The sequence below is a fragment of the Anser anser genome (assembly GCF_964211835.1).
Source record: "Anser anser genome assembly, chromosome: 5".
In the NCBI taxonomy this organism is placed as follows: Eukaryota; Metazoa; Chordata; class Aves; order Anseriformes; family Anatidae; genus Anser; species Anser anser.
In genome coordinates, this window is record NC_139725.1 from 49,389,528 (window position 1) to 49,414,615 (window position 25,088).

The following is a 25,088-nucleotide window of genomic DNA, read 5'->3' on the forward strand; positions in this document are numbered from 1 at the left end:
TGACAGCTGCTTGTATTCTTCTAAAACCAAAACAGAACAAAAATCTCTGAAACAGTTTCAGGTACTCAGTAGCTCTATTTCAGATGAGGATCTAGTTTTTGAGTTCTTCAGTGTCTCAAGTAGGAACACTAAATACAGTCTTTTACATATTTCAGTATCTTCTGTCTTACAAAATAAATATACAACAATTATATTGCTAAATTGTTACCATATTTCATGTTATTTCTCTAGAAGCTGGCCTAGAGATTCTTGGAATTGAAGCTACTAATGAGAGAGTCATGCTTTGACTATTCTGCCTTCTTTGGTGAGGATTAAATACAGAACAGATCTCTACTTCTCTCATGATGATTGCCTATATTTGGGTCAAAAGAGAGTAATCAATTACAAAAACTTTTTTAAAATTGGGCTGCTTAGAGATGCACTATGGATAAAATTTCATTGTTGATACATTAACAATCTTATTAAATTAAGAAAGAAAATAATTCAAGTTCCATTTGAATTTTAAAAATTAAGGTATATTTTTCATAAATATTCATATTAAAATGGTCATCTGTCAAAACATACAAATATAAGTCCAAAATAGGTGCCTGCACAAGCAAAGATTTGGCCTTCACTGTTTATGAACAGATGTAACTGTTGTTTGACTCGGTAGTTATATATACACACGCATACCAAGCTGAAGGAAATTACTGAAGTCTGCCAGCTGGAGGACAGTGGAGCATCCACTTGGCAGATGTTTATTTCCTGTGCTGTTCACCAAACCATAATTGGCATGTACTGAATCTCTATTGAACTCCAGGGAATGTAATTTCAAACAATAGAATAAGAAATATGGGCAACATTCAACAGGAGGATATTTGCGAGAGGGTATCCTTCTGTGGGAGTCAGCAATACTTCAGAGAAATGGATGCATTTCTGTGGGCAAAATGCAGTACTTGATCCCAGAATACTCACAGCTAGTAGAACTCCATTTTGATAGCAATTTGTACAAAAGCTTTAAAAAAAAAGTACATAGTACCCAAGTCCCAACAGAGCTCCAGCTTGTAGAGAGACAGTTCTAAGTGTTAGTTTTGGAACTAGCTTGTGTACTTTTTTCACTCTTACACAATCTTCTCTTAGACTTCTAACAGTAGATCCAGCTCTTCCACAGGTACCCGCACTCTTAATTCTTTTTCAGTCATTAGATCAAGTGTCTCTTGCAGCTGATCAGGGAAGTACTCTATTGCATCCATATACAGTACCTGGAAAGGCAACATTAATTTCTTTTTATCTGCCATTTTTCTATCACAGCAAGACACAATAGAAAGGTTATGTAGACATGCAAACAACCCTGCAGCAAGAACACAGGAAATATCATACACTTCTTAAGAATAATACAAACAGAACTAGAATTTCTACCTTCACAGCAATGTAGATGTTTAACCAAAGCCTTTTCCAACTGTTACTAAATAGTTGTATTCAAAAAGATAAAACATAGATCAAGAGGTGCTGGAGCACTTGCAGCATACTCGGACATCATTTGGGAGAGTTGTGGGTGCTCCTGAATAACTTCTCTTACAGTTAGTTAAACACATCCAACCTGCCTGTGTATTTCTGCTACCAACACAGTGATGATGAAACACGGTCTGCAAGACACAACTAATCCTAGATCTATGAATTTGGTATCTCATTTTTTCATGCAATATAACACCTTTCTGTCCTCAAATGCAAACAGCACCGACCAGTATGTTGTCTCCATTTGAGATCTCTCTTTTTCTGCAGAAAATCTTACATCTGCTTTTCGGAAAGCTCTACTTTCATTTCATGTAACTCATTATGATAACTACTAAATTTAAACTTTTTTTTAAAATACAGAACTTCAAAAATTAGAGTACTGATGACAGGCTTATTTTTTTCAATGCTTACCTTTGTCCAAGGACAGTTCTGAATGGCTTTATAAAATAATCCTTTACTTTTTTCTTTTTTTCCTACTGAAACCTGTGTGAGAAAAAAAACGTTCACAACTCAATACAGTAATAGCTGAAATAATAAAACAATTGTATGTGAAACAACAAAATTCCCAATGCAAAGCTCAGTGTTTCTCTGTTGAGGAGTCCTTCCTATGATACCCTGTGATGGCTATACAGTTTGATAGGTTACACTGATGATTCCCTGCATAATCAGAGATGTCTTTAGGGGGTTTCAGGGACCTTACTCCCAAGACAAATAGGAGAATAAAGAGCAGCAGAAGGAGCTTCTACTGAATATTTCAGTTGAAGTCAGCGCTTTTGCCTGTATTTGACAGTAATACCATAATGGGCAAGAGTGTGAATCACTACCCAAAAGTTACACACCACACAAGAGCATCTCTGGTACCGTGAATATATCATTTTTATGCACTGAAGAGACTATACACATATGCTTTCTCACTCAGGATAAGCTTGTTAAGGTTGGAACCCCTTATATACAAAAATGGACATGTTACATTAGCATCCGTCCCTTCCAACCCCTACAGTTCTGTGATTCTCCCTCAAAGTACTCATTCAACCATTTGATACAAGTACAGAGCACACAGCTATCAAAGTTAAAAAAAAAAAAAAAAAAAAAGGAGGGGTAGCAGAGGTCAGAGTGCTGAACAGTCTGCTTAGCTTCAGTCGTCCCGGTTACGGATAAAAGTAACTACCATTTCTGGTGAAGAAATCTTTTGAATCGGGTTGCTTTAAAAAAACACTTTACAAACACAGGATTTCACAGTCATTCCAAAAAAGCAGTAATTCCAAGATACCAAAAATATATAATATATGTTGAGATGTGCAGAGAAGAAGAGGTCTTCAGCCACAAAAATCACATTTTCTCTTGTTCTGACTATTGTTAAAAATCAGCAGGTCCCCTTGTCAATTCTTAAAATACAGAAATTCTTCTTCGTATTATTGTGACATTGGTTGTAGAAACTGTTTGGGTGTCCTGATCTCCCTTTGCTGAATAGTGATGCATCTCACTTACTGGAAACCCCCCTACCACAGCTGTGCTGAAATCTGGCTCAGCGCTGGTGAGGCCACGCCTGGAGTACTACGTCCAGGTCTGGGCTCCCCTGCCCAGGAGAGGCATGGACACAGTGAAGGAAGTGCAACGAAGGAGCACAAAGATGGTTAAGAGGTGGGAGCATCGCTCCTATGAGGAGAGGCTGAGAGAGCTGGGACTGTTCAGCTGGGAGCAGCGCCCAGTGCCAGGACAAGAGGCGAGGGGCACAATCTGGAACGCAGGAGGTTTCATCTGAACGTCAGGAAGCACTTTACTGTGCGGGTGACTGAGCACTGGCACAGGTTGCCCAAAAAGGCTGCAGAGTCTCCCTCCCAGGAGATCTTCAGAAACCATCTGGACACGGTCCTGGGCAGCCTGCTCTGGCAAGTCCTGCTGGAGCAGGGGGGCTGGACCAGATGGCCTCCAGAGGTGCCTTCCAGCCTCAGCCATTCTGTGATCCCGTGAAGTTGTACAAAATCAGGATCCTGCTTTGACTGAAAAATCAAAGTCCTTACAATCTCCATACAGAACACTAAAGTAGGTCTAAAACAGGAATTCAAGTCATCACCGCTTATTTACATAAAAATCGTAAAATCCTACATCCCTTCCTTAGATTTGCTTCCTTTTTTTCTTAAATTTTGCTCCCCTGCCCACTTGCCTTTATATTGTGAGACAGACCAGGGGGGATCCATCTATTGGTATCTCATGACATAAGTTTTATCTGTGTGAGACGGCAGCCACAATAGCTTACGTGTACCTGTATTAAAAGCACACTGTCAGAAGCTATCACTCCTCCTGATCTGCATGAATTAAATTTTCCCTGATATGCCAAAAAAAAAAAACACCATTACAATTCACAAACGTATCACCTTGAAAATCATATAGCTATGGCACCATTTAGTGTTTTTTTTTTTTAATGCAGCATTGCAGCTGTGCTCATAGAAAGTTCCAGATATGGTAGATGTAGTAAAATTGATACGCTCTTCTTACCAGAAAGTTCAAATACATTCTCCACAGCAGCGGACAATGGGTACCATTCTCACTCTGAATTGCATGTTCAAATAGAGCTATAATCCTATTCGTTAACCCAGTTTCAGGAATAGTGGAATATATTTCACCAACATCTGCCCTGAAACAGAGAGGGGAAAAAAGAAAAACACAATCACTTAAACACAAGCTAAAGGACCACATTCAGATGCAAGAGGGTAGAGATCAACATACTGCCTTCTGTTCACACAGCACTGTATATGGGCAATTCTGCACTTCATGCTGCGAACTCTGAATGTTATAAAACTGATTTTTAGCACTTCCTAATCTAATGCACAATTTTCTAAACAGGAAATTCCATTTAAAGTAGATAAATGAGATATTTTGCGGAAATTACAGCATGTTGAAAAATTAACCCTGTTCAACTGGAGGAGATGATTTTTCTGAGAACAATAATCTGCTATCATATGATCTTAAAACCCTTTGTGTTCATTCAAGATGACGTATCGTTCAAAACTTGGCAGAGTAGCCCAAACCAAATCTGAGTCTAGGTCAGGAAGCCTTCTTTTGGCACCCAGGCAAGTCTGCTCAAGTTTACCCCTGGTACCTTTGTAACACCATTTGTAGGTCTTGTATCAAGCCCTAGGTTACAGCCCTGGATGTCAACTGTGACTGAAATAGAAAACCATTTTATTTTTGACCCAGAGTTTTGAACCTCACAAGTTCCAGGCAGAACACAAAACGAGGTGCGTGTTTTTTGATGCTTGTGTTGAAGAAAGAGCCTGGAGCACTCATGGCAGCATCACCTCTCTCTCTGCATTTTCCTATCCTGCCAGCTTGCTCCACTCAAGCTTAGTGCTCCTCATTTGCCTCTTTCTTCAAGGGTCTTTAAAGTCATGCTTCCTCTCATCGTAACCTTAGCCATGGCAGAATATGATGTGATGTACTCTCCATGGAGTCAGACATCTGGAGCATTGTATCTCACCTTGATATACGTATGCTACTGTTTCACCCTTGATGTTCATTTCATTAATGAATTCCATGCATTTAAACATGCAGAAATAAGAAGCGGAATAGGAAACAGTCACGCATACTACAGACCTTTGCTTAGTTTATCACAACATCATAAAACATTATTTTTAATTCATGACTCACAGGCCATTTATCTCTTTTGCAGTAGTTCAGCTGCACTCTTGCAACATCCAGCTTATCCCTATACGAATGTAATTTACAGGAACAGCTATGCTAGCAGAAAATCTGGAAAGGGACTAAATGTCACAGAGAAAATCACCACTCTGGAATTTTAACATGGGTTTCCAGTAACAAGAACGAAAACCCATCATACTGTCAGTCTGTAATTAACAGTAAATCAAATCACAATCCTCCTTTACATTTGATGGCAGTAGAATTTTTATTACAATTTAGGATCACAAACCCTGACAGCTCAGGAATGTCACTGCCATGAGTGCATGCCTGTTGCCAGACTGTGGCAATCGAAGCAGTGGGCACATTATCATTTTAAAGTATACTGATAATTTCATCAAGTGCTGATATCATATGCTTACAGCTATGTAAAGCTTCCAGATAACGTTTTCCTAGAAACCTCTGTCGGTACATGCAGACACAAAGAACCAAGCTGCCAGTATTGTAGATACATAGGTAGCACGGCACAGGTAGCTCCTAGCAATGGGTAGACAAGTTAAAGAGACTAAGCTTTACGAATAATCATATACCTCTAATTCCTCACATCTCCTACACTTTTTTCCTTTCCTGGGAGCATAATATCTGAGCCCGGACCATACCACAAATTCAGGAAATTTCCAGCCTCTTCTACCTAGCAACAGCCCCGTATAAAAACCAAACCCTCAAGTACTCACTATGGAAACAGATCTGCCACCACTGTATTCTGCGACACAAGCGTAAAGTAGGGCAGTGAGCTCAGCCAGAAACTGATGTAGCTCTGTTTTACACTCCTTTTTGCTGTATGTATTAAAATGCAGCAGTTCCTAGGCTCATCATGTCTACTCTAGCCATCTAGGCAGGCTCTTAGTCATTTAAAAATCATGTACAGAAATATGTACCATCCTGATGAAAGAGCTGAGCAATCAAACACAAGCAATGCACAACCTGAGCCAGCAGAAAGGACATGAGACTATAACCTAGGCCTTTAATTTTGTTCAGGATTCTGTCACCATCTCACTGTCTGGTCTCGAACAGACAACTCTCCCTAGTCATAGCATCTTCATCTGCAAAATAAGAACAATGATAGCATTTTCTCTCCTCTGTTAAGTGATCAGACGGAAAAAAAAGGGTCATCATAAGGAGCTGCAAGATATTACCTCTGGACGTGCTCAGTAAGTTTTTTTCTCAACTGCTCTGCTTGGATTGCAAACAGCCACGGCTCTAAAGAGTTGGTAGACCTTGTGACACCATCAAAAAACCTTCGTGCTTTGCTAGCAGTGTGAGACTTCCCTTGGACCTGGATGTACGACCTCCAGAGGGACTGGTTGCTAGGATATCGCCTCAGCGCCTCCGTTAGGGCCTCTCGCAAAGGATTCAAAGGATAAACACTAATTTTCATGTGGAACCTGAGTAAATTTGTGTGCAGCAGTGTGACAGCTTCAAGAGCACTGGGAAGATTCTGAACGCCAGAATTCGCTCCGGTATTTTCACATTCCTCTGGAGCAGGAACTTGAAGCTTTTCCGAAGCCTGTGCATATATCAATACCGCAGCATCGATCCCAACAGTCAAGTACTGGAACACTGCGTAACAACCAACCAAGTTCACCAGCTGGTTAGACTCACCGACCTGATCCCGATCAGAAACTGGTGCTTTACTTAAATAATCTTGCACTGCATGCTCATACGTCTTACGAGCTTTCAAGACATTAACAGATAACACTTGTCCATTATAGGGCACATATGGTCCACTTTCAGTCAATTTAGTCAATATATGAACAGCACGTGACGTGACAGCTCCTTCCAGGCTTTTCAGTAGTTCCACTTCCAGCTGAGCATAAAGCAGACTGAGGCTGCACAGCTTGGGACTCTTCAATCCTCCCGTCTCTGCTGTGCTAAGAGCTGTATCAAATACCTTCCTAGCATCATCGATGTTACCAAGCAGCCACTCTAGGTAGGCATACAGTTTCCAGAGAGAAAGGTCATTTCGGTTGTCAGGTGCTTTAAGGAGATTCTTGGCCAATTTTTTACTTTTCCTCCCTTGTGCTTTCAGCTTCTTCTTGTTTTTTGTTTGGAGACACTGAACTACCTGCAAGGAAGAATAAACAGAACACATTTTGAGAGAGGTGAGAAAAAAGAAAAGAAAGAAAAAAAGAAAAAAAGCCAAACCTCACAGCCTTTGTTTTCATATTGTTCCATATTTCACCACTGGCCAGGGCTGTTGCTACTGAGTACTGTAAGTTGTCAGAGCTGCCCGTTGTCAGCCTCCTCCAACATACCCAAAATTGCACAGGCTTATCATCCTCATGCCTGGCACTGCCATTAAATAGTATCAAATTCCACTTGTTCAAAAGGCCAACTGATCCAAAAAAGGAGTTGCTAACCTGTAATGGTTGAGAAGAACTAAATAAAAATTCCTATCTGGCTAGATGCAGCTTATGACCAGCACAATTAAACCTCCAAGTAGCTTTCACAGCAGCAATCTGCTGGGGAGAAAAATCTGGAGATTTCACGGGAGACCTTCTGGTTAGGTGGTGCTTGGGCAAAAGGCAGGGAACTTTTCCATAAGGAAACACAACACTAAACTTTCTGAAGTGCTAAGACAAACTTCAGTCTTGTGGGCATCTATTAGAACAGTTTCACTTAAATCCATATTCAAGTGATAAGGTGTTATTTCCTTCAATAACACTGCAAAAGTAACTTGTAAAGGAAGTAGTGGGTTTCTTGATAAGGTGCTCCTATCATGGTATGGGGGATTATGCGCTTTGTAGAATATATTGATGAAAGTTCTTGGCACATTCACTTTGCCTTGTAAAAAAATGACTTGTATCCATTCCTGTCTAGCATACGAAGTATCATATAGCAGTAGACAACATGTTAACATTTAACTAAGACTGCAAGAAATACTTTACTACATGAAAATATGCTTCTGCATAAAATGTACTGAAGAACAGGGTTTGCCCTGGGGGCAAAAGAAAAAAGGGTAAAAAGCAATCTTAATTGACACTTATTGCTTAGAATACTCAGTCCTGTAAGACATAATTTTCCTGAGAAGTTATTCTAGTTATACATAAACACACAAGAAAGTCACACATCACAAAAGCAGTTATATGCAGATTTCTCGTTACCTTAGATATTTCATACTGTAACCAACAAATGGACAGGTGAGATTTTTCCTTTCCTGAAAATAGCAGATATAGAGCATGAAAAACGTTCTGTATGAACTCCTCTCCATCTTTATAGTGGCCTATATGCTGTCTGCCTCTTAGCATCGTGTCCATATGACCAATACTGTTGAATCCAGACAGTGGCACATCAACAGAAGTCAGTGGCTTTTCATCGGAAAGTACACTGTCAAAGATGTTATTTTCATCCATGGCAATATAGAGGTTGGGAGGAAAGAGTTTATTTATACATGGCACTCCCAGGAATTGCAAAAATGAGTACAACAGTTGATGTTGAAGGTCTGGATTAGAAAGCTGGATCATAGATGGTCCAAGATCATCAAATAATACCTTTAAAACAAAAAAAACAAATCAAAACTCAATTTACGCGATCAAGTAAAATCAACAAACCTGTAACTTATGTAAGTAAAGAAACTTTTGAAACCAATAAAGATTTATAATTACTGTTAAACGGTAAGGGAATTTGATTCAAACTAAAACCAGACAAGTTAAACAAGCAATGCATTTTTCCAGTCAGATGGTAAATTTGCTCTCAAGGGATTTCTTTGCTCTAGATTATCAGAGACCTGTACAGAAAACTTACACAATGGAAGTCTAAAAAAGTATTATTGATTTTTCAAATAAAAATGTGTTAGAAGGCCCGATCAATGCCTGACTTGACCTATCTCCCAAGAAAAAACAAAGTCCAAATATCTGACTTGAAGCTAAATTCAGGCAACAAAACCTTTGTTCATTTAATGCAGGTATCATCATAAACACACTCTGTGATACTTCCATATACAGATGAGAGAAACCACAGAACAGCAAGGATAGGCTATTCACCTACAGCCCTTTCCAAAGTTTACCATGAGGTTCCTATGGATTTCAGCAGTCTCAGCACAAAACCTCAGGTGAATTTTGGATTCCAAACAAATGAAAAAAAGAATTACTCCTCTGAAAATATCTGTTGGCAATGAATCCAAACATAAAGCTAATTTTATCATCTCCCCTTGTTTTATTATATTAGAGTGACCTGTCTTTCTGGATCTTCACAGTCTTCTTCAGTTTGCTTTTTGGTTTTGTCTGGCCTCCAGGGTAACCAATGTCTTGCTTCACGAGAATATTCAATATCCAGCCAAATGTGCCACTTGGGGAGAGTTTTATCCTTTATTTCTTCATCTTCATCTATCTCTTCTTCATCATCATCATCTAAAACAGATCAAAACACACACACAATTATTAAAGAAAAATTAATCTACCACATCCAAAGACCAGACTTGACATATAATTTAACTATTTTTAAAATGTCTGTTTTTATTAACATTGCATCTGTTTCCAAGACAAAGCTGAAAATTTCCACATCACAGTTTTGGGTTTTGCCACCATCTCTGTACGTGCAGGCTTCCAAACTGTTTGAACCAGTGAATCAGTGTCAGCATCCGAACTTTATCACAGAGGAAAAAATAAAACCTCAGCAGGCTGTGGGGCACTTAACAAGAACAGTTTACAAGCCACAGCCAAGGGCCAGTAGCTACCTTTTTATGCAGTTTAGTTTCTTCACTTCATATCTGGGCATGCTATCTCAAATGTACTCTATGAACATTCATGTGCATAAAACATTTTACTTACAATGTTTTTCTCAAAAAGTATTATCATGATGCTTAAACATTGCAAACTAAGATTGCCAATGTTGCTTTAGAACACCTGGTATTTTTCAAAATTTTAAGCAACACGCAACAGAAACAACCAACGTAGTTAAACCCATGCAGAAAGAAGTGTTTAATGTCATCCTACTTTTCTGATAATCCTTTTTGATACTTAGATGTTATTAGCATATTCTTCCTGTGACAGCTATATATTAATTCCTTGCTGTAACTGATAAACGCTTCTAAGTTAACATTAAGGGAAAGCTTGTAGAGACTTCTTGTGGCTCAGAAAAAAAAAAAAAAGAAATCCTCAAAATTTATGGTTACCTGCACTATTTTTTTGGTAATTAATCATGCTATTTTTACACCATCTCCAAATTCTTGTTCCTGATGTTTGCCATTAACTATGTGAAACATTCCCAATTCACAACACATAAATTTCAGGTAAAATAAACTGCTGACAGCAACGTTTTTACTCACTGTGCATTATTTTTTTTTTTTTTTTGCTGGGGATTTATAGCCACTCCTTTAGCCAACTCCTCTATGAAAAATGACAGCATTTCCACAATCTAACCAATGATTCAGCTGTAATCTTTAATTAGGTCTGTGAGACTGTCAGGTTTTTTTTCAAACTTCTGAGCTAGATACCAAGGGAGAAAAGCACTGATATCACAGAATCACAGAATCATTTAGGTTGGAAGAGACCTCCAGGATCACCTAGTCCAACCTATCACCTAACACTAACAAGTCCTCCACTAAACTATAGCACTAATCTCTACATCTAAATATCTTTTAATATCATACATGCTGGACCTGCCCAAGACCAACAACTCTCCTCTATAATGAGTCTTCTCAGTTTGTGAGCAAAATGGCCACAGTCGTTCGTAGTGGAAATGCTGACCTCAGTTTGGGGGCAGGTAAATTCCATCTCAACCCAGGGACACGGGAAGCACAGGGTCATTTCTCACTTCCTTTATTAAAAGCAGAGCCAAACTTGCTTCATTAGAGTTGCTGCTTCAGCAGGAGCCACAAAACAGGGCCAGCTCATCTTTGGTCAGACCTTGTTTCAACCCCCTGCTTCCCTTCAAGATGCATCTGTTTGATAAATAGTTCTTGACATTAGGGGAAGCATTGTAGAAGAGAGGACAGGGTGGCACTAAGCAGCAAAGAGGTGTTTTCTGCATCCCTTGCTGAGACAACTGCCTTCAGGTTTGCATGTTCTCTATCCAAGAAGCACTCCAGCCAGATGAAGAAGCAATTCCTTCATTCTGTGTCAAAAATGAGAGAAGGGGAAAGTTTTCCTCTTACTGCTACTATATTATTTGCTATAAGAAACTGAACTCTTTCAGATATATGCTTCTAGAAACAGAATTATTAAGTTTGGAAACTTTTAGGCAACTATCATCTAAAATACTACAATCCCACCTGCTGTATCAACATACAGAACGGGTCTTAAGGAAGGTAGTTTCCTTCCACTTGAATAAATGGGCATGGGTCTCAACCAAGTACTTGCACTTGTAGCCTTTCCAGAGCAGAGTGGAGGATGTGCCATCCTCTCCCTCAATTCTAATCCCTAGGAAAGACGACAATATTCCATAAACAACACGGTACATAGAACACTCAAACACTTGCTTTTCCCTGTCAAGTGTGATATAGTTTACCTTGATCTTGGTAAATATTTTGGAAAACTTGTATGCAAAAAACATGAGAAGAAACAGCTTCTATCATTCGAAACAAACTGGTTAGAAGAAAGAATACATGGACACAGAACTACACATATTGACATGGGCATACCAGGCTTGTCAACAGCAATCCAGCCACCCTTTTCTTGTTGGTGCATCCATGCCCTCCAGCCTCTTGCTCCTTTTTCTCCAATTCGTGGTTCTCCACTATCCCAAAAGGGTTCAAAGAACTCCACCTGTTGTTTTTGGGCAGGGGAAACCAAAACAAAACATATTTACAATAATTTTTGCTGTTGTACAGACACTGATTGGATCAATACTGGTTTTCCAGACCCCTACAATCGCTTATTGGGGAGCAGCTTCTGTATCTAAAGATTTTGTTAGATGCTACTTAAGAAGCTGCAGCAGCACCTGAGTACCTTGTTATGCCTGTGGCATAGCACAACAGTCATCAGCTCTTCTACTTAACATAACGATTGTTTTTAAAACAAACAAAAATTAAAATTGTATTAAGCTTTTACAGAATGCGGAAGACTCTTGTGCCAAATATCCTATACAGCTTCTTCAAGGATAAGGATCTGAAGTCCCCAAGATGTGGCTTTCAGAACCCAAATCTCCCTTCCTCACCACCTTTTTTGGGACCATGAAGAATGTGGTTAATGGAACGATGATTCAGACAATCATACTCCCATGATCAAATCAAAATGCTACACTTAACATGACATAAACATGAGTGGACTGAGGACAAGAGGAAAAGATCAGTAAGGCCTTTTATTTCTCAGATTTCAGGTGATCAACAATCTCAGGGCACCTTCCAGTGAATCAGAAGTTCAGGGTTGTAGTTCTGACTTTGTCACTGCTTGTATGCAATCTATCATCTTTAGACTCATCAATTCCTCCCCTGTATTGTGTATACTTAACTCAAATAACCATCTCTCTCCTACTTTATGCTTCTGCTGTGTACCAAACCTTGACTTGGACATCGAGATGTGACTCTCATACAAATATTAACAATAAAATTTACTCTAAGAAAAATCAGCATCACTGTATGAGAAAATGCAGGGTTTACAGCAACTGCAAAATCTAATTTTACTCCTTATGGATTTATTCTTTGCACAAAGTGAGAAAGTAAACTGTGAAAACAGTATGGAAACAACTAATTCAAGACTGAGTCATGATTCTGTAAGAGGGCAGAATTAAAGATGTTCCACCAGCTGTAAATCTGGCATTTTATTATTTTCAAGAACTGCACTTTCCAACTAGACTTTGTCCTTTTAATTTAGGTTCCTTTCCATCCTGTCTTCTTAATAGATTTAAACACTACAGGTAATCTTACACTTCTAATCATTTGCGAAGACTGTAACATAGGTTTTTTTGTTTGGTTGGGTTTTTTGTGCAACTATGCACAGTCTTCCATCCTGCATGATAATTAAAGTCTAAACTTTTGGCATTTTAAGAGGACACTGGTATTATTTATACTATAAGATTGCTCCATTGGTGGGCAACAGCATCTAGAGGGCAAAAAATAATGTCTTAGTAGTGGATGCTGGAGAAGGTGGGGATAATAAAAGGATTTTTAACATTGGGGAAAACTTATAACTTTGGGGAAAAGAAGCAGGAAAGCACTAACTACGCAGACTTTGGTCAGCCAGCTGAATTTTCTCTGCCATTTTAGTAAGAAAGAAGACAAGAAATGACTGGTCATTGCACTTCCATTATATACAGAAGCAGCAGCAATTTGGCATGTAGTTCCAAAGGACCCACAGCTATTTTTCCAACACAGGCACCACCTTGAAGAGCCACAAAGTCAGTTGCAATTCAAAATATTTTCCTTTTGTCCTTAAAATTCATCAATATTTTTCTGCTGCAGCATTCTCTGTAATGCACAAGGACATAAACCCATTTAAATGGAAATTGCTACCTGTCCCTTTGTTGGCAGATCTTTTACACTGTCAGGTTTAAAGAAGGTGAAGTCAATCAGAGCCTGAAATAAAGACACCGCTTTCTCAGAATGGCCAGCCTGTCTCAGGAAGTGGCATTGCTGAATAAATATAGCTGTAAAGGAAAGGAAAGAACATTTTATTATTTCAAAGAAATTTTGTTGTTAAGTATTTTAATAAAGCCCACAAATACACAAAAGACATACATGAAGTGCTGTGGAGCATAATTGTTCTGGAGCAGTGTCAAAATCCAAAACATAGGAGTAACTGACATAACAGCACGTCATAATTGTTGTAGTCTGCAGTTAACTTCAAGTCCTCCCACTTTAAATGTGCCTAACAGATGCCATTTTATTTTTCTTTATGAAAGTGAAGTCTGGTCTTTTGGCCAAAGCATTACTGCCTGAGATTAGAGAATCATCCTGTCCCTTGCTCTTCAACAAATTATTTCTGTAATCATCGTCATACCCCTACTACACACTGAGCCTCAAATCCCAGCTTACACAGGAAAGAATAACCGCAGATTTTCTATTCATATGTTTGCAATGACAATTTTAGGACAAAAGAAAAGAGCTAGAGAAATAACATTGTTAAAAAAACATTCCACTACTAGACAATTCAAGGACATTTCAGAGCTATTCTGTTACTCCAAATTACATTAAAGTCTTAACAGAACAGCAGCTGCTTTAAATTATAATCTTAATTTTTGCAACAAATAAGACTTAGATAACTCATTGATAGTTTTGAAAACAGTTACTCAAATGCTGCTTTGTTTTGGTTTTGAAGGTTTTTAAACAAAGTATGCATGTGTCTAGATATACACGTGCAACTACATAGGTTTACATAAATTGATCATGACGATTTTATCTCTTAATATTGAGTGGCAAACACTTTACTCCTCATATTCAGATTTACATCAGATATACGCACACAAAAATTTGAATTCAGCTAAAATATACAAACTAAGCGTTTCATTAATCTTCCTGCAAGGTCATTCTTTCTGACAACAAAGACTTAAATACCTTCAGAAATCTCATTAAACAACAAGAAGTGTGCTAAGTGTCTAACAGAATCTTCCAAAGTATTTTAATCAGTTTAGGCACTTATTCCATCAATTTTGGTATCCAATTGCCACTGAAAAAAATTGTTGCTTCCCAGGTCATCAGATTCCAACTAATGAACATTGATTAAAATGTTCTGAATAAAGAGAATATCTCATCAGGACTTGCTGTCAAACTGGAGCCAAAAATAATTAATAGCATAAGACTTTCTGCATGACAAAAAAGAAAACTATTTGAAGAAATTCAAAGATCAGTGTTTTCTTTGTGATAAAAGCTGAAAACAACATGCATACATATTTTATTTGGTCCCTGATGCTAGGACACTTCTGGAGCTGAACCTAGAAGGTATGGACATTTCTCCCCAACCGGTATGTATAATTTGAAAAACAGGACTGCCCTTCCACAGCAGGACTTGAGGATGCTTATTTTCCCTTGCTTTACATTAACAGATCCTAGTAAATTTAAAATATTACAAAATAAAAATATTTGAAGACTGATCTATAGTTTTAAATACATTTTTACCTTTCTTAAACTTCATATTTAAAACATATATTGATACTATTTTGAAGCAGATAGTATCATGCACATAACTGAACACTAGATGGCACAGTCCTCCACTACTTAAACTTAGCTCTTTATCATTATCAAAGGTTGATGATAGAAGCCCACAAACATCTACAGTGCTACCCCTAATTTGTGAAACTCTCAGTATATTAATGTTAATTTATGTTAACAAAAAAAATTGTAATTTTTCTTAGTTCAAACTTACCTCAAGAATTACAAATATAGTTGAACAAAAAAAAAAAACAAAAAACTTTCAGGACAAGAAGACCCCCCTGGAAGTTTCTCCACTCCTATTATTTGAATTCCAAAGTATGTGTATGGGTGGGGTGGGGTGTGTGTGGGGGAACATATGATAGGAAAAAAAAAAAAAAGTTCTTGACAGTGCTTGTAAACAATTCATTATAGTGCTAATACAGGACAAGAAGAAATTAAGAGTGAACAGAAACACAAGAAAAGTTGAGTTGTTTTTTCAGCCTATATATATGGGTAGACTTGCCAACAAGCATGTTTTCTGAAAAATGTCTACATACGTAACGTATTAAACTAGTTAAAGGGACCCTACTGAAAAACAATTTTTCACAAAATTAAGTATGTTCTGTGCACCAAAAAAAAAAGAAAAGAAAAGAAACCTTCCTGTTTGGAAAAAAAAATACAGAGGCCAAATAAAACATTTGTCCTGAAAAACATCCATTGTGGTTGATGTACAAAGTGACTGAAGCATTAGAAGTCAAAGACAGTAATTAGAAGATTAGAAGATACCAGGCAGTACAACAGCCACCTGCCAGCAGGGGACTTTTCCTTTACGGAACATTTTCCAGTGCTTGATCCAAAATGAATCAGAAGACCACCATAAAAGATCTGAACAATTTAAATTATTTTGTAACGTAGTATTGGCATCATAATCTTAAAGTCGAGACTGCACGTTGCTTAACAGATAGCATTATTGCTCCAACTGCACTTTCAAGATTTGGACAAAAATAGAAATTTCTTGGACTATGCCACAGATGAAGCATGAGCTAAAGCGTAATAGTCTCTTCTAGCTTTAAAATGTATTTTAAAAGAAAAATAATCCAGATTCATACTGACACTAATATTTTCCTCCTCAGCATATCCATAGATTAATGATCACAATGACCCTTTGAGGTAGAGAAGCATAATTGAAACGGGATATGGCTTTCATTTGGCTCCAAATAAATTTAAAGCCTGTGCCAGAACTGAGCACAAACCTGTTTCTTGCCTGGATCCTGTCCAGCATCCTAACCATCTGACTAACTTTCCTTCCAGGCATAATTATATAATAAATTTTAACCTGCAGATAAATGCATACAATAATTGCAAATGGCATGATTGTATAGTTTTACAGTTTAGAATTCTGAATCCATTAATCAGGACTCTCAGGAAAATTTCACATTACCTTTTTCTTTTCTGGATAAAAGTAATTAAAAATAAAACTTCTGAACAAGAGATAATTTTTTTCACAACCAAACTTTTTTTTTTTTTTTGATTTTTTTAAACACTGTTCAAAGATAAAAGCACCTCTCTTGGCTGCTGGCTGCAATTCTTAAGCCTTGCCATTTGTACTGTAAACCAGTCAGGACATTACACTTGGATGTTGTATCACAAACTCATCTGAGGAAGGGAAGCATCTGCCGTATCCATATTTGGTTGGAATGTCTGCTTCAATTCTCAGCTAAGAAAACAAGATGCCAGCATTCTGAAGAGAATAAAATTTTCCTATAATAGATAGGAAAGTCTGTTCTTACAGAGAATGCAGTCGACTCCTACGAAGACCTTTCTGACCATACCACAAAAGAGAGAAAGAATCTTTCTTACCTAGCATAGCTTCTTCTGTGCCTGGCAGTGGAGGATGTGACACCATGCTGCCATCCTGTACGGCTGCCAGAGTAGTCAAACATTTTCCATAGAGCCCATTGATTTTTGAAACAGAAAAGGTACTGAACTGACTTTGACAGAACAGAAGATATTTCTTCCACAGTTCTGGGTTATTGGGATGTATGAAGATTAGCTTCTGCCATTCTTTGATCAAAGCTGGTGGTTCCCAGAACTCTGCGCAAACCTTCAACCTGGCGAGTTTCAGGTCAACATTGCTTGGATTGCTTTCAATTGCCCTCTCTAAAATAGCTAGTTTCTTTTCTAAGATTAACTTCAGTGATTTTCTTCTTACTTCCTGCTCTCCCATACTTGCATAGGGGCTAGGTCCTCTCATTAATTCATCCTTTAAACAAAACAAAGATCATAACAACATTAGGAACAATCATCATGAGAAGAACGCTGACATTTGTGAAAAGGAATTAACAGCTCATTCTTTCCAGTAAAAGATATATAGTCCTAAACAAAGAAAACTGAAATATAATGTTTATTTATTACTTAATAACGAGCAATCAAGTCTGTCAAAAAACATACCTGAAAAGAAACAAATTCCATCCAAGCATTAATATCTCTTGGGTTTTCTCTTACTTTCTTGTTATATTCTTCCACTTTTGTCATTAGAATGGGGTTAACATTTATCCCAGACTCCTGAAATGGCTGCTGTGTATTTACAGGCTCATGTTCTGCACCTTTGTATCCTTTTCCTTGCAGCCACACTGTAGTTGATGGATCATAAATCCCAAGAGGGTTTACCTCTGTTGTGTCAGAAGGATCACTGCTTTCCGTTTGGAAAACTGGTATAAAAGCAGCTGAGTCAGATGGAGAACTTTTATTGCAAACAGGAATCCCATCTGTGTTCAATGTCTTCACATTGTTCTTTGAGAAGTAGCGCTCAGGTCGCCTCTGCAATTGCTTCTTTTGGGATGCAGGACTGTCCCAAGTTATACATTGTTTCTTTGCATCTATGCCAAGACAGGACTCTCCTTTCCTTTTATATCTTAAAAGGAAAAATACAATTAAACATGTTCTAAAACACATGTAAGAAAGGATAACTCCTTTTTGAAAGAAAGTATGAAACTATGAAACAAGTACTTTAATTCAAATTGACCCAAATAGCATATGCAGAGAGCTTCAAAAGTTTAAGAACTTGGGAACTCTCTCTTTATTTAAGTCTTTAATTTATTTATTTTTGCAGTGCCATCAGAACTTCTATCATTTTAAGCTTTCTCTAAGTTCAACAATGGCCGTCCTACTTCCAGAAGAAAAATTATTTTTTCCTCCTATCACTTTAAACCATGTAGACATACCTGGACAAAGATCAGACAACATTATTTAACGGTATGTAGATTAGATTATTTTAAAGTGAATAATTAGACAACAGCAGTTCATCTGGCAATTTTTCTTTTGCATCCCTAAGCCTTTCTCCATCTTATATGCCAACAAGAGAGGGGAAAAAAACAGGTTCATAAAGGCCACAATAATCCTACGGACTAACAAAAAAAATGCCATTTTAAAATATTACTAAGACTGTCATTTCAGTGGCAGATGCAGTGATGTGCAATGCTGAAATAACATTTTTCATCTCAAACAATAGCTGACAACCCAAAGTTGGCAGAAAAGTGGAGTGGATTGTAACCAGGCAATTTTACTGCACAGGTATACATACTACAAAAATAAAACCCATAAATCCCTCTTCCTCCACAAATAGTTACATCATACACAGTAAGCACTTTTCCTTGAAAACATGAAGAAAAAAGTATACATGCATAATACATAAGCCCAGCGTGAGCTCCCTTGGATGGACTTCTCTGTTAATGCAGGGAAAAGCTCTGAAGGGTTAGCATAATACCAGTAACCCACTAAGGATGTTGAATATGCATTTTCACCTACAGCCATTTGAAAAGTAGCAATGCATCAAACAGATACCCTTTGGTATAATGTCTGTGCGATCTAACACAGAATCCATTTGCTAAGAAAGTATTTGCACTTTTTGCAAAGACCTCAAACTACTCAAGTAAGTAAATTTCTTGACATTTCTAATATGAGAAACATAGTACCTTCATTTCCCTTTTAGACACAGAAAAAGAGCAATAAAGAGATCAAAATGTCCAATGACACAGAGATCATCTAGAACAGAACCTGGGATTTCTGAACTTGAATCCATGCTTTTGCATCTGCCCCTTTTGCATGATGTCACCCTCAGATGGCAGTTCTACAAGTTCACATGCCTGCGGTCTACTGCATAAAGAATGTTTTATAAAAGTATTTTATTCCCATTATTTCATGGCATCTTTTGTCTTCAGTGATATTTCCATCCAGTACAAAGTTAAATTTTTAAATATGCTATTCAGGTATTTTCTCACCTTCTTCATAAAAATTTGAAATGTCAACCATTTCACAATCAGCCTCAATTTAATGAATCTTGAGTTAGTGATTCCATGATACCTTGCAAACCAATACAAACCAACATATTGTACCTTGCAATGTCCCCTCGATACAGGGATTTGTAGGTCCAGTTTGCAGGATCTGATTTCTTGTCTATCCTGAAGGTTTCTGCTGTGAAAGCCTGGATATCATCAAGCCAAACAAAGCGGTTGTTGGTAAGATTTGATGTTGTATCACCTAGACTGAAGAAAACAAGAAGTATATTCTAATTATTTGTGCACATATTCAGCATTTACAAAACCAGGGAACATTGTGTGTGTGTGTGTATATATATATATATACACACACACACACACACACACGATGTATATATACATACGATGTATATATACAGCATATACAGGTGCTTATGAACCTGTGCTCTCTGCTCTTGCAAAATCTGACTCGGAAAAGTAGAAAATACAGGAAAAGTCAAAGATGGCCTGGAGCACACCCCGCTGTAACAGTAATTCCTCAGTGTCACCACATCCTCACTCCTTCCCCAGGAGCAGCTGCAGAACCAGAGAGGCAAAATGGCTGCTCAAGCTGACAAACATGATGAGAAACAGGGAGACGTGACTTACACAGCCAGTTAGACTGAGCCACTTAGATTGAAAAGATCAAAAACCAAGAGACTGAGAAAAACGCATGACTATGTATGTGGTTTGCCAAAGCAGAATACTCAATGTGTTCATAGAAACTTTTACTGCTCAAGGATCATGCTAGTTACTAGACACCTACTGTTTCATGCAAAAATGACACCTCCACTAATTACACAGTGCTTTAGAGCTCCTAGAATTAACAAAAAAGATCTGGTAAAACAATTTCAATTGTTCAAATACTCACCCAGATACACTATGAGTAAGAAGTGTGAAGCACATGGCATATAGCAATAAATGGATGGACATTAAAGAAATACTAAATTAAGCTTTGTCTTAATATGAAGAAAAAAGGAAAATGTGAACTCTGAGGAAGAAGTTATATTACAAGACAAATACAGCTGTATTATTGCACTAATTAAGAATAATGTTTAATGCAATCACTCTCCAAGCTCTACAAGTAAAGCTAAGACCCATGACAGGAAACAAGATGCTTACAAATACACAAAATGAGCCTTTAAACACCTTTTAAAATATTTCATTACACCCATACCATGTTTTGTTCTGAAGAACAGTATTTTGCAGAGTATTTTAGTCACAGTTTTTCAGAAGTGATTAAACAGGTGTTTGTAATTCTAACCTTTTTCATTGTTTTGAACACAGGTTTGATCATCTAAAGCTTAGAAAAAAACCAACACACCAGGGGCAAGAATCTCATTCATAAAGTTGAAGAGACAAATAAAAAAAAAACAACAAATTTACATTTTGCATAGTATTAATAAGTACATACTTCGCTGCTGCTTCCTTTTCACGATTTCTGCCACTTGCTGTAGCTCTGTCCTTGACGTGCTTAGTGTCCAAGTCTGATTCGCTGCTACTGGAGTCCCCTTTGGCTTTCTTTTTTGTCTTATAGTGGTGATGCTTTTTCTTCTTCTTTCTCCTTTTCTTACTTGACTTTTTCAGATTCTCATCTGAATCACTTTCCCCTGACAGCTCTGATCTTGAAGTAGTCCTGCTTGGAAACAAGTATATATATCTATATATACTTAGATATCTGAGTAGTAGAACTGTAAAAGGATATCACTGTAAGAAAGCTCATACACATTTTACCCTTTACCCCGCCTGTCTTTCTGGACAACAGAGTTAACGGCAACCCATACAATGAAATATATAGTAGAATTGCAGTAAATAACAACTATATTTTTCTCAGCTTCTGGAATTGCTGAAAAACAGTATTAAATTTTTAATTGTCAGAGACATTCTGATGTGGGATCTATACAAGTATCCATCTGTTATCACCACCAAATTAAAGAAAATAAGTGAGCTGATAAAATTTTATAACAACTTTGCGGAGAAAACTTAGGTCAAGGTAAAAAGATGGTCACCTTTCATGGTGACCTGCAAAGAAAAAAAAAAATCTGTACCTTTTCCTTGTTTCATTATGATTTACATAAAAAAATCAAAACAGTATTGTCAAAATCACTTCCAGATTAGAAATTCAAATCTTACTTCTTAAGGAACAATTTTTGGTGACTACTGAATTAATGCTATCATATAATAAAATGTAATAACATCATATAAATATTATATAATAAAATGTAATAACAAATACTACATGTGGCAGATAACTGACTTACTTAGAGATCACACTAAGACAGGAGCAACAAAGCTCGGTGTTCTTAATGAGTCAATAAAGGGAAATGCATTGTTTCAGAAGCAAGGCACCTCCAAAAAGAACCAGTGCCTTTATATAAAAGTATAAAGAAAAAAGAATCCATGGGAGAACCCATCAAAATGTCTTAAAAACAAACAAAAATGAAAAAAACACAATCAACTATCTTAACTATGTTAATTAGTTTTTATTGAAACGAGAGTGTACCCCAGTAATAGGTAAGAAAGAATTTTTTGACATTCTTTTTCAAAAGTTAATTAAATACAGTGGGTTTATTAGATCATTCTATCTGAAGGGTAATTTGTAACAATTAGTGACAATAAAATGAAAGTAGAATATATGACTAATAAATAGAACAGTGATGGCATTTCATTTAAACAATATATGTAAATGTAAACATAAGTATATGAAAGGATGTATTCAACTATGATTTTTATTACAAAGACATTCTGTCTCGCTGCCACCAACAATCAACATAAACACTGGAGCTTGTTTCAAATTAAACATGACTAAGTTTTCAAACTTGGCAACTGCAACTGGATTCTATTAATTATTCAGTTTTAGTTATAGTCTAGATATGTCAACTACAGCAACTGTTCTAGTGAAGGTATTAAAATCAACCAGTTCTTCAGCAAATGTGGTGCTCAGAACACATATTTGTAAAAAGAATATAATCAGCCTCTTCAGTGATCAGCACGTTCTACACTGCTGCAAAACTTGATACAGGTATTATCTCATTAATTGACATCTTCAACTGGTTTTTAAAAAGTAAAAAAAAAAAAAAAAAAAATCCTGTACTTGACTGTGAAATGGCTGATTTAAATGGTTTTCACAGAGAAATCACAAAGATGATGCTTAATCTTTACGTTATTTCAAGGGTCACTAAGGACATTCAAAAGCTAATGAAGAATCATCATCACTCAGCTCCATTTCCCTGCCAAAATAACAATGATTTAAATGTAGCTGTGAGAAAAAGAAAATTGGAATGTAATTATATAATTTCTCATTATTTTAAGTTAAAGGACATGGAAGCATTATTCATACTTTTATATATGACTCAGCTCAGGCCTTTATAAATAGTGAACAGTGGAATGAAAAGCAGCACTAAAAGCTCCTGATTTTCGTCTCACATAACAAAAGATAAGCAGGACATAAAAAAGAGGCTAAAGAGATACTGAAGTATATTCTACCTTATTAGTGGTGATTTTTCAGGGGTAGAATTTGCAGCTTCTGTAGTGCGTTGATGCACTAACAGTGCATCTTCTGTAGAGAAGCTTGGGTTACTCAGCCAGTCCAGGTCTGCAGGTGAAGAGAAGTGTGAGATCAGTACAAATAAGCTTGCTGTGTTTTTTTAAAGTTAGGGATTAATCTAGCCAGCAGACAGTTAAATTTGCAGCAAATGTCACTAAGTCATGCGTAATAGTTGAGCACACTAGAGAGCAGTCCATGAAATTTCCATTTAGCAGAACAATAGGTTTCAACTGGGTAAAATATTTAAGAGTTGGGATTTTCTTGTGACATCAATCGAAGCTTTTAAAGAGACACTGTGTAGCAATACGTAGAAGTTCTTTCTGAAAGCAGGTAGTATGTTTCATATCCTGCTATATACTTTAAAAAAAATTATCTTCCCAATATTAATTTTTAACATTTAAGGATTCTAACTTAGTAAAATTGGAAAAAAAGACAGGATAAATTACTTAAGAAACGTAGTGAATAAATGAAATGCAACTTACGCAAATTTAGAAAATTACAGAATGTACTTTACTTGCTGTATGGAAAATATTTTAAACACAATTTTATTGATAGGGATACCCATTACTGATAAGAATACTCAAGTGCTTTATACAAGGTCAAAACACGGCACTGGATTCTCAGTTCTCTAACCACTGAGATACCATTACCCTTGGATACAGCGTGAGAAAAGGCTAATTGATGCTCATGTTGATGCATTAATCAGCATTTAGCATCGAGACCGCAACCATTTCAGCTATCAGATCAGGTCAGATGTTGACAGGCTGTAGAAAGTGGACTTTCTGACCTAATTTTACCGATATTAAAACTTCTATGAAAGAATTCTAGAAATGAAATCTCTATGAAAACTGTTAAGTGTGTGAACTTTTCTAACATTAAACAGAAATTGTTACTTAGCATAAGCACAGAATTTATCAGCAGCCTTTCTGGTGCCATTCCATGGGAGATAACGAAAGGAACAAATTTTGTCTCCCTGCCTGTTCTCTATGCTCTTCACAACCATTTTTGCCTCAGCGTTCTTCCTGTCACATTCTTGTCTTTGTGCTTTTGACCATGCTGACCTCTAATCCTTAAATAGCATGAACTCATTGTCTGCCAAGCCATACATCTCTCCTCCTTCAAAAGTATTTCTTTCAGAAATATCTCTTCATACCAAAATTCTTTCTTCTGTCTCGTGTCTCTGTTGTCCACAAAAGGATTTAAAATGGAGCAGGCTGCAGAACAGTTTGCTAACCTAAGATAAACTCATCAAGTACATATATAATCAAGCAAAGCTCCAGTTGTCACTTCCCAAGAGTTGGCCCCAGCCAGCGAAGAACAAGCACCCCTGGGGAGGGCTGCCCTCCCTGGGCCATGCCAAGCCTCCATCCATCTCCACGCAGAGAAGAGCCCCAGGCAGCACACTGCAGAGCACTGCCGAGCATCATGCTTTCCATCACCAAAGCACAAGACAGAGTGAAAGATAAAAATTCAGCTGTCTAATCTGTATGCATACGATTGTATCCGTGTGCCTGGCAATGGAACTGCCACACCTATGGCAAATGCTACCACACTTCGTTGCAAATCTGCACCAAAATCCTTTTTTTTTTTTTTTTCCTCCTCCAGGGAAATACTTAAAATACATTAACACAAAGTTACAATAACAATCAAGACCTTAAAACCATTATTACTTATTTAAAACATGCTAAAAACCTATTACTTAATTCGATTGAATTTAAATTAATCCACTGTGGCAGAAGCCACATCTTAAATATGCGTGTCTGATTCTAAACCTATAAATCTACCACAAAGCATTCAACCAAAACTTTTGGTGAGCTTAAAGGGGAAAGACTTATGCTGGCTAATATCCAAGCAACATGTGACTTGCCTATCAAAATAATTATTCCCCCTGCTGGGGAATAAAGCGTTCTGCAATAATAAATTCGCATTTCAATCCTGCAAGAGATGTATTAAGAAACAACCAAGAATCAGAATTACTTCTTAGAATAATTTTATTCAGCATTTTTCATGAAATCCCAGAATGTTTCTC

The 25,088-nt window shown here is 37.2% G+C and overlaps 1 protein-coding gene across 2 annotated transcripts in view; it reads right to left on the reverse strand.

Moving 5' to 3' along the window:
• Window positions 1–336: 336 nt before the first annotated feature.
• NRDE2 (NRDE-2, necessary for RNA interference, domain containing) overlaps window positions 337–25,088 on the reverse strand; it is a 32,086-nt gene continuing 7,334 nt past the window's right edge. Inside the window, exons 2-14 of one of the 2 annotated variants that reach the window (XM_083837992.1) lie at window positions 22,999–23,107; window positions 20,927–21,148; window positions 19,591–19,740; window positions 17,648–18,110; window positions 17,057–17,459; window positions 13,580–13,713; window positions 11,771–11,894; window positions 9,364–9,539; window positions 8,295–8,681; window positions 6,327–7,255; window positions 3,991–4,129; window positions 1,906–1,977; window positions 337–1,241 (exon numbers count right to left, since the gene is read on the reverse strand). In XM_083837992.1, the coding sequence (XP_083694118.1) occupies window positions 1,116–1,241; window positions 1,906–1,977; window positions 3,991–4,129; window positions 6,327–7,255; window positions 8,295–8,681; window positions 9,364–9,539; window positions 11,771–11,894; window positions 13,580–13,713; window positions 17,057–17,459; window positions 17,648–18,110; window positions 19,591–19,740; window positions 20,927–21,148; window positions 22,999–23,107 (3,434 nt within the window). In that variant the 3' untranslated portion in view covers window positions 337–1,115. Of the gene's footprint in view, window positions 1,242–1,905; window positions 1,978–3,990; window positions 4,130–6,326; window positions 7,256–8,294; window positions 8,682–9,363; window positions 9,540–11,770; window positions 11,895–13,579; window positions 13,714–17,056; window positions 17,460–17,647; window positions 18,111–19,590; window positions 19,741–20,926; window positions 21,149–22,998; window positions 23,108–25,088 lie in introns of those variants that run through there. The other variant, XR_014584962.1, reaches the window with a different exon arrangement.